General features: G+C 36.6%; 1 protein-coding gene across 2 annotated transcripts in view; it reads right to left on the reverse strand.

The window, feature by feature from the left end:
- The window catches only part of DST (dystonin), a 291949-nt gene that overhangs the window by 93688 nt on the left and 187376 nt on the right, over positions 1-10885 (reverse strand). Inside the window, exons 40-47 of one of the 2 annotated variants that reach the window (XM_066547319.1) lie at positions 10661-10807; positions 10289-10504; positions 9959-10105; positions 8710-8943; positions 7228-7380; positions 5513-5746; positions 3836-4117; positions 1567-2112 (exon numbers count right to left, since the gene is read on the reverse strand). In XM_066547319.1, the coding sequence (XP_066403416.1) occupies positions 1567-2112; positions 3836-4117; positions 5513-5746; positions 7228-7380; positions 8710-8943; positions 9959-10105; positions 10289-10504; positions 10661-10807 (1959 nt within the window). The remainder of the gene's footprint in view (positions 1-1566; positions 2113-3835; positions 4118-5512; positions 5747-7227; positions 7381-8709; positions 8944-9958; positions 10106-10288; positions 10505-10660; positions 10808-10885) is intronic. The other variant, XM_066547320.1, reaches the window with a different exon arrangement.

Genomic DNA, 10885 nt, shown 5'->3' on the forward strand with positions numbered 1-10885 from the left:
GTCTCACACATGTGCAAATACATTTATATAAAATTAAAGCAATCTAAGAATTTATTAAAAGCAAGAAACGTTTACAAAAGGCAAAAAAGATTACTACCAATTCATTTACAGCTTGGAAAATCTCACTAATTGTGGACAATCTCACTTTTTAGAATTCTGTCCTTAAAGACACAAAAGGTCTACTTTGTTCTGCATATTTATTGTCAAATATTAAAAGCATGTCTCTTATAACCCTGCTAAATGTATATATGGAAAAGATAGAATTTGGAAAATTGACAAATAAAGCTGCTGGGATTTTTATGTGCATAAAAATTAGCTCTCTGAAAATTTTGCTATGAAATCTTTACATTCATACTCAAAGCAATTCAATAAACCAACTGGAGAAATCTAATATGTCAATAGATTTGTCAATTTAGCTGCTCTATTCATACCATTTAAGCAGGAAAGGGAAAATGAGCTTCTGTAAATGAGCAGCTGTCTTGACAAAACAAGAAAACAAGTTTTACACTACTTTTTTAACCATGTAATCAAATGCATGCCTTTATAGAATTTACATTTGTGAGCATGAAAACCTTAAAGAGATAAAAATTTCCAGATAAACATGGCCACTGTTGTAGACCAACACTGTACCCAGTGGACATAGAAGCTCTAAAGAGTTTGAACCCATGATCTTAGAAAAATATGAAATAGCACAAGTCAAAGGCTACTGACAGCAACTCTCTCTTCAATGGTTCAATTAATAATTATCTCAAAAGTTTACAGTTCTGGGATATTATCAATATTGAACAACACTTGGCTTTTTTTAAAACAGCTGGAAATTGGCATGTGAGACTAATTGGTGGTGTTTTTCTAGTTCTATCAGGCAGATTCCATATGTGAACCTGGCACAGAGAGCTAGATTATCTTCCCTCTCTAAGGTACATGGGGGATTTTGTACTGCTAATTACTCATTAGTTAGACACTAATCTGATATTGTTAAGGATAAAATGTTTACTTGGCAGAGCAGTGGAAAATAATTACTGTCCTTAAATCACTAAGTTCTTTCATGCTAGTGCTGACAACAAAGGTCAGATCAGGACAAATTATTTCAGGATACAAATTATAACTGAAACTTTACATGCTATATTTAGTATAGTCTCTCTCTTTTTACACTCATTTTATTAGTAGGGAGCCAAGTAAATAAGCAGCTGTGGGAAATATTGCAAGTAACATAAAGTAATATTATCCATTTGTGAAAGTATTACAATTTCTTTCCATCCCAAAACATTACTCAAGGCATTCTGAGCTGCCACAGTCTCAGAGGCTGTTTAAGCCTGGAAAGAAGAATGGAGAACTCTGGTGTCATTTCTTCCTTATAACACAAAGTAGAAAGTATCATTCATTAAGACCTGTAATTGTCTGACACTTAACTAAAGTAGATCTGGAAAAGCATCTTGTTCTGTTATCTAACTTCAAGAAACAAAGAATTTAGAACTTCTCACAGTGTTTGTTTCATCAACTACCTCCTGCCTACACAAACTAAATCAATTACAGCAGTCATTCCTATTCAGTATAAATAGAGCTTACCTTAGTATAGAGAGATTTGAAGCGATCTGAAGCTCTATCCAGTTTGTTCTGCACTTCAGCATACGTAGCTGAAGTATCAATGCCATCTTTGTCAACCTTCACACCATCTCTTTTGCTACATGACCTCGCAGCATCCAAAACTCTTTGTCCAGAAATTGTGATATAGCGTAAATCACCTTTGTGAGATATAACATCTTCTGAGAAACTCTTCTGCCTCTTCAGTTTGACCATAATACCACTGAAGTCAGAAGCCCCTGCCTCCAAATTGTCAAGTTCTTGTTCTGCCTGCTGCAGCCACGTTTCAAATTCACTATAGTCAGCATCAAATTTCTCCAATTCTTCCCTCAGAGAATGGGTCAATTTCATTTTTCGTTCTGATTCAGCCAAAGCAGTCTCATACTGAGCCTTCAGCTCTTTCATGTTCCTTTGCATCTTGTCCTTTTCTTCAGGGGTAAGGTAATGCCCTTGCTTCTCAAGCAGTGCTTGAGCGGACTGAGTTGCTACTATGATAGCCTGCTGCTGTGAAATAATTTTCTCATGTTGAGCCTACAAATAAAATAATAAATTACAACCAGCAGCCTCTCACATGGTTCCTTAGTAAAGGACATGTAAAACAAAGACCATCAAAATGATAAAAGGCTTTTCTAATGTTAATATTGTTTATTATAAACCCTACATTTTGTCAGTAATTTCAGTGAAAGTGTGACTCTTAGTCACCATATTTCTGTGCAGTTAAAAAAAATTTACAAAATACTCAATGGTAATTTTTTTCCATATGGCCATGACCATATGGAAATGTTCAAGTATCATTGCAACTCAACAATACCTAGATGCATATATCACACAAATATTTTCCCCTGAAATTCCAAAACACAACTTTGTAGAGCAAAACTAGACTTTGTCAATCTCTTTAACGTTTTTCCTAACAAAATTAATTTGCTGATTACTTAGCATTTATGGTAGTGTACTTAGTGAAATCAAAATTTTCCTAATTCTTTGTCTCAAAATGGGGTTTAACAAATAAAACATTCAAAGGTAGGGCACTTTCCAAATCAAAACTCTCCATGTCCCATTACTTATATTGTAGCTACCATTACAGACAAGCAGACCTAAAGGAGTAAAAGCATCAAACATAGTACAGATACTTTCTTGTTACACTCAGGGAACAAAAATTATTACTTGGGTTTTGAAATTGCATTTTTTCAAAATCAAGAGCCATGATTCTTATCAAATATAGTTAGTTATAAAACAGGTCCAGCTGACATAAAAAATCAAGACACAATCTGTGCTTTCAAATTTTTCAATACTATAGAAATATTTAAGTCCAGGAACTAGTATTATATTCCAAATGAAAAGCATATTTCAAATAGATTCTTTCAAAAAATTCTTCACTCTTTAACGTCTCCCATGAAAAATAGCTATGTAAAATAAACAGGATGCTTTTCTTCCATGACTACAGTGGCCAATTACTTTGTAGGCACTAGGCACAGAAATTAACTGTCAAAAAAATAGAAGTAAAAATATCATGTATACAAAACCCAATAATAACCCTATTTTCTCAGGTTGCTTTTGGGTTTTTTTTAATTAAAAAGAAAATCCAAAATACTATCAGCTACAAGCATAATAATTTTCTTTAAGGTGGCAATCAACTCACACCTAAAGGTTCTTGGTTTCTCAGCTGTAAGTCAGCAAACGAAACTAAAGTCTTATTATTTTAAATGCTTTCAATTTACCAGGAAAATATATTTTTAAAATGCTGCACTGTAATTTTATGTAACTGACTCTTCTGAACCCTTGAAACACTGCTGTGTTAAAGTTGTAGGAAATGAAAACTATCATTTCAGTAAACTATTATTTGCAGCAATTTGCAATCTGTAGTCACAAGGGATTAAAAGGGGATGAATCATCTAGGTATCGCAAAGATTTTTGAAAAATTCACATAAAGAGAATGAATTTATATTGCTACTTTCTGCATTTTGTTTGCCGGCACCAATTTTTTCACTACAAAAAATAATAGACTCACCACAAAGATTCTTTACATTTACCTTGCAGAATGTGTCCTTTCTCTTATTTTGTAGGAAACAACTACAGTAGTAGCAAAAGAGTGACAAACGTGCAATACATTCTAACTACTGAAATCCCTAGCACTGTGTATTATTATCTTCCTAGTACTTGCTCCAAAGCCTATGACAGACAGGATGAGATTGAGTTCACTTGTGTTGAATAAGGTGTGATACATCTAAATGCTGAATAAACCCAGGAACAATACCTTGACTTTCTGATACTGCTGGTTCAGATTATCATCTATGCTTTTCACAAGTCCATCCACCTGAGTTTCAATGTCTTGCTGCATTTCCAGCAGATTCCCATTGACATCATCCTCCTCTCCTTCCAAAACTTTCACATCTCCTTCTTCAAAGTGTGTTCCATTCTGTTCTATCACTTGCTTAAATTTCCGGCCATGCTCCGCTTCTTTATCCACATTTGATAACCAATCCAAAAGGTTTTCTATGGTATTTTTACTTTCTTCCAGCTGTTCTATGGCTGCAACCTGAGTTGAAATTTAAGAGTTTCAATATAGAAATCTTCTTTAAAGATCACAAAATATCAAATAAATATACCAATAAACCATTTACAATACATTAACATCAAAGAAAATGTTTGATTGATATAATGGTTGCTGTTTATTTTAGAAGAGAATAAACCAACAGTTCATTAGTTACCCAAATGAAATATGACATGAACCTCTCCACAATTTAGCAATATCTATTGAGTTTGCTTGGCCAGGTTTTGGAATCAGGGGGGCTGCAGGGGTGGCTTGGCTTCTCTGAGAAGCTGCCAGAAGCTTCCTTCATGTCCAACAGACCCAAAGCCAACTAGCTCCAGCATGGACCCACCACTTGCTAAGGCCAAGCCCATCAGCAGTGGTGGTAGCAACTCTGGGATCATATAGCAATAGGGTAAAAAAAAAGCATGAAAAACATCAGCCTGAAGAGAGGGGTGAGAATATGTGAGAGGAACAGCCCTGCAGACCCCAAGGTCAGTGCAGAAGGAGGGGCAGGAGGTGCTCCAGGTGCCAGAGCTGAGATTCCCCTGCAGCCCCTGGTGCAGCCCATGGTGAAGCAGCTGTGCCCCTGCAGCCCATGGAGGGCCACCTGCAGCCCATGGGGATCCAGGGGATGCAGAGATCCACCTGCAGCCCCAGGAAGACCCCACTCCAGAGCACATGGATGACCAAAGGGAGCTGTGACCCTGTGGGAAGCCCACACTCAAGCAGGCTTGTGGCACAACTTGTGACCCCGTGGGGTCATTCCACATACTGGAACAGTGTGCCTGAAGGACTTCACCCCATGGAAGGGACCCCACTGGAGCCCTTGGGAAGGACTCATGTTGGAGAAGTTCATAAAGGACCGACTCCTGTGTCAGGACCCCACTCCTGTGTCCAGGACTCCACATTGTGGACCCCACACTGGAGCACAGGAAGAGTGTGAGGAGTTCTCTCCTTGAGGAGGAAGGAATGGCAGAGACAATGTGTGATGAACTGACCACAACCCACTTTCCCCATCCCCCTGGTGGAATGAGGTAGGAATGAGGGAGAGAACTCCAGAGCTGAGCTCAGGAACAAGGCAGAGGTGGAGGGAAGGTATCTTTAAGATTTAGTTTTTATTTCTCATTATCCTGTTCTGATTTGATTGGTAATAAAATAATTTCCCCAAGTCAAGCCTGTTCTGCCTGTGACAGCAGCTGTGAGTGATGTCTCCCTGCCCTTATCTCAACCCACAAGCTTTTCATTAAATTTTCTCTCCCTGTTCAGGTGAGGAAGGAAGTGATGGAATGGCTTTTTGGCATCCAGACAAGGTCAACCCACCAAACAGTAAGTTTCACGACTAATATCATAAGACATGAAATAGGTTTGAATAAAGGTATGAAAGGGTTGCCTAAAAACCTTTTCTGTTTCCTGCTTAATTGCTGTTGTCATAGCTTTATCCAGTTCTTTTTTGGATTCTTCTGCCTTCTGGCTAAGGAGCAAACACTTTGTCTTAGCTTCATTTAGTTTCTGTTCCAGAACAGTCTTGTCTTCTTGTGACAACTTTTCTCCATTCTCTTTCAAGAAGGCTTCAGTATTTTTCACAATCTCTGCCAGTGTCTGGGCACTTGTTCTCATGTCTTTTTGGATCTCCTTTTGATAAAAAAGAAAGGAAACAGGAGTAAGTAAATTATTCATAAGATCTTTCCAATTAACTTTATTAAACTATCTCTCTTCTAGGTGTAAGCACCACACTGGTTCCTGCCTAGCTGCACATGATACATTAATAAATTGCAGACAATTATTAAAATCAAAGGCAAACATCTGACAATGTTGTTGCAGCTCAATCTAACTTTTTTTTTTAATTGCAAATCTGTTTGCTTACAGTCCTATTCAGACTGAGCCCACTTTTTTCCCTTTAACAGTTTAATATTGTGTTTCCACATATGCAGAACATATATTTATTTTATTAGAAATCAAGGCTCAAGTAAATCTGCTACACTGCAGTTAGTAAAGTGAGTCTCCTGACAAACTTTGGTCCATAACTATCCTAATGGAAAGCTGCTGAAAATAAAGCTGCTGTCTGAATAGAAGTCAGAAAACTGTAATCATCTTTCCTGGGTGAAAGTTTTCCCGGATTTCTTGGGTTTGTTCAGGCCAGAGATGGCATACAATTTTTTTTTCTTCTATTGTAATCAATCATAATATTTCAGTCTCTCAAGATTGTTTACTTCCATTGAATTTCAAAGAGGACAGATCTTTAGTTTTAATTCACCCAAAGCAGTTTTCCTGGTCTGCCTTCCAATCATCTGAGAGGAGCTTTATTTGTAATGATTACACTGTTGAATACATTCTCCCAGGTACTGAAACAATGACATTTTTCGCCTTCTTGTGCAGTGTATCAATCTTGGAGATGCAAGACAGAACATTTGATCCTCATTCTTGACCACAGATTTTGCAGCAATTTTAGAATACAGCAGCTAAAAATGCAGCTCATTTTAACACTTCAGTCCTTTAGCTATCATAAACTCAATTTCTATCAGGACAGAGTAAAAGCTTAGAGATGACTGGATACAGCTGAAGAGCAAGGAAAGCAAGCCCGTTCAAAGGGGTTTGCTACATGAGGACACCAAAGAGATTGCAAGAAACATTAATATGAACCAGAATTCAAAACAAAGCAAGAGTGAAGCAATGGAAAGCCTCAGGAAAGAGAAAACATTGCAGAAAAAATTTTCAAAGTGCTGTGAACAGGAATAAACACTTCCTGATGCTCACTAAATTATTTTAGCACAATAAACACGTGATTTTATCACATTCAACAGGAACAATCTTAAGCTAATATATTAACAAAATTCACACCTGCTTCAAGAGTGCTTCTTGAAATGTGTAGCACATACTCCCTATTCTAGTGTCTCCTCATTTGGAAGTTTCTCTTCTCCCACTGGCACACACTGGGGTTATTCACAAGCAGCAGTTTAAATGCATGCCACTAAGCCTTTACTTTTGGTAGGTCAAACGAATCTACTTTATTCTCTTCTCACATGACAAGCCTTGTTACTCAACAAAAGAGTCGAGTCACTCTCCTCTGCACTCAGCCCTCTTTAACTTCTCTGTTAGACTAGGACTGTGCCTACCTCCTGTTTGGTCTGGTATTGTTCCAGCTCAGCCTTGCTGTCTCCAATACCAAGGGACTGTCGCTGCCCAATGAGTCGATTTTCAGTCTGTGTAAGCAAATCACAGATCTCCTGCAGTTTCTCCTTGCACTCCTGCTGCCGTTCAGCCACGTCCTATATTAGAGCCAAGTACAATTGAACAATAAGAAAAAAATCCTCACTTCAGGAACCAACACTCTAATAGATATTAGAAATCTTTGAACATCAATTTTGCAAAGCAATTATTTTTCAAGTATGCTGTAAACATGATAGCAGTGGTACAAAGAGCAAGATGAACATACAGAAGTTATGGATAAACTTCAAATATGTTTTAAGTAAAAGAGACCATGTTTGATGGAATTGCCCAATAGAAGTCTGGCCATGCACATATGGGAAGGATGAAATCTCCAAACAGCAGGAGTGAAAATCCAGTCTCTTAACCACTTGAAACCTGTGATAAACACTATTAATTCTGAAAAAAAGGACATCAAAACAGAGGTTAGTTGTGAATGTGAGTTAGCTCTTTTTGGTATGCATAACATGTTACCTGAATAGAAACTGTGAACTTTTTAAGCAGTAGAGAAGAACAAAACATGCAAGCTCATTATTGTTACGAAGTCCTAGAAAACTTATCTGTGCCTTTCCTATACTCAATTTTATGCTTCTTTCACAAAATATAGTAGAAAGAAATGTTCTTGGAATGGCAAAATAATACAAAGTCTTCAAAATATTAAAGCACTTTTATTTACACATAAACCAGGGGCTGAAGTGGTGATTCTGAGTCCTACCAGTGCTTCTATGAAAGAAGAGGAGGTGCTGTTAACCTGCAACATCTTATCAGCCTCTTTTGACTCTACAAAGGCTGCTTGCACTTGCTGAAGAAGTAACTGGCCCAACTTGACTCACAGGTTTCCCAGTGCCCACACCTAGAACTGCAAGTACCTTGGCTGATTCACTCATATATTTGTCCCTCTAACCCATCTCAGTCAAAACAATCCATGCTACATGGATTTTAACAAATCTCGTTCTTGGACTAGAAAATCTAGAGAAAAGATCCCATAAGCAGATGACCGGGCAAATTCAAGAGAAAGAAAATGTTCAGCAAGACCAAAGTGTTATGGAATGGTGCAATAGCAAATTCAGTGATCAATATAGCTCAGATCAATTACTGATAGAGCTGCTGAAGAAACAACACTTGTGAGAAACCTCAAGTAAATTTCTCTCATTGCTAGAAAGAGCAGACCTGTGTCCGTTCTCAATTTAATATGCTGTTTCTGTGAGTATAACAAAGAAAGACAAAAATGATAATTCACCAAATTTCATCAATATCATTTTTGTAGAGCTACAAATGTATCTGTAGTAAAAAGGGAAAAGATAGAAATACACTCAATATTGCATGCTGGTATAAAAATTCCTCATCCATAGACAGAAACATTCAGCACACATTTACACAGAAAGGCAAACCTTCTGATCACCCAGCTCTTGCACTGCCTGTAACTGAGTCTCTAAACTTTCCACTTGAGAAGTTACTGCTTCCTGTGCTTCCTGAAAAGATTTCTGGGTGGTATTTAAGAGCCTCAGTAGCTGTTTGCTCTGATTAGGAGAAAGATCTTCAGCATGTTCAGAAATGAAGAACTGAACATCAAAAGCAGTTGTCTCCAGTTGCATTTTTTTACAGCTGAGCTCTGCAGCACTGTTCTGTAAATGAAGTGAAGGGAATTACTAGCAAGAAAAATTGAGTACAAATAAACCACAAGTATGTCTACCATCTCTTCTTAGCCCTTATCCCAAAATGCTTTTGGCATACAATTTAGCCATGGAAAATCAAAATTCAGAATCATACTGCCACATTCAGGTATGACATTAGAACTTCCACATGGTTTGCCTCAGGACAGCTTGAGTCCAATGAATAAAATACGTGATCTTGTACATCTCTATTTCTTTGGCCTCTCATAGATTTTTGAAAACTGACTGACCTTCAACTCTAAAAGATTTATGGCAGGTTAGATATAACATTTCTAGGTGACATCTGGTCTGAAGATCCAGAAATTTTAAAATATATACTTGAAATCATTCCTATTCTTAACTCCACAGCAGGAATGTCACCATTTCTAGCAATGTGGAAAATTCTACCAACAGCTACATACTATGGAGCCCCTATGACCATACCATTTCTCTGGAACTCTATTTAAGCACATTAAAACAACTAAAATAGATTTTATTACTAATACATATAGAAGTATATGAACTTTACTAAAAATTTTATCTGCTTTGTTTGCCATTACTCATTTTATGAAGTGTGTTATGAAGAAACCTTTTTATCTTTTCCCATCTTGTGTTCTCACACAGAATTGATTTGGAAGACAATTAAACTTCAGTTAAATTCTGAACCCAATGCATAAAAATTCTATTTTAATCACTGAAATACTTGTATTATATATTAGATTTCTAAAAGGCTCAGATTTATTGCAACAAATGTAAGTAGAACCAATAGCATTCTCAGTTATCCTAACTCTATGAAACTTTATTTGCAAGTGAAAAAAAAAATCAATGATTCTATTACTGGATTATCTAATTGTTGTCTCCTTAAGTAATTACTTTTACTCCTCTCTGTAGGCCATAGAGGTTATTGAGAAGGAATAAAAAACCTAGCTAATAATTATTAATAAGGAGCTATATTGAAACATCAACACCTGCCATAAAGAGAACTTACTTTAAGTAGCTGTAAACTTTTCTTCATCTCTTCTATATCATTAGTATTCACTGTGAAGTCATTCATGATTTTATTTTTCTCTGTGATCCAGTCTGAAAATCTCTGCAGTTGGTTAAAAAGTTGCTGGTGTAATCCTGCAAGCTTAGACTAGAAAGGGAATTTGTATATTTATTTATGCTCCTGTAGTATACTCACATTTTCTACCATATTAAATTGAATCATACATGTATCTTTATACTAGGATAAAATAAAGAAAATCCAAATTCCTTTATTTTAGCCCAATTGCCTTGAAGAAAATCAAGGTAAAAACATACACTGCTAAAAACATACCATTTCCAAGTCAACAGCGCAGACTATTTGTTTTGCTCGTTTTGAAGATCTATCACAGACCTCCAAAAATGCTTCCTGCAAAGAGTCATAGCTTATCTTTAGCTCTTTAAGCTTCTCTTCTGGAATATCCCTGTTACAAGACTTTAAGAATTCTTCTGCCAGCTTCATGTCCTTTTTTAGGATAACTGCAAAGGTAGCCAGTCCTGATTCAAATGACTACAAAGAGAACACATCAAAAATGCTTTAAGCTACTAAACTAAAAATGTTTAAATCTGAATTGCTTTAATTACATTTTGAATCTCCCTTTTTAAACCTAAGGGCTATATTTAGCACCCATCACTGAAGTACAAGTATAAAGAACACTTTACTTACCTCTAGCTGTTCCAGTTCAGCTTTTAGTATTTCCAGGCTGTTACTAATAGGCTGCTGTTTATCTAGGTGGTTTTTCATATCTTGAAGCACTGCCAAATGTTCTTGCATTTTCTCTGTTAACTTTAAACATTGCTGTACTCCATCAAACTGAAAATGAGTTTTAAAAATAAGATTTTCCCAACTGACTTGAAAATAAGTAATAAAATTCCTTGGGTTTATTACGAT

Source organism: Molothrus aeneus, chromosome 3, assembly GCF_037042795.1.
Source record: "Molothrus aeneus isolate 106 chromosome 3, BPBGC_Maene_1.0, whole genome shotgun sequence".
Lineage (NCBI taxonomy): Eukaryota > Metazoa > Chordata > Aves > Passeriformes > Icteridae > Molothrus > Molothrus aeneus.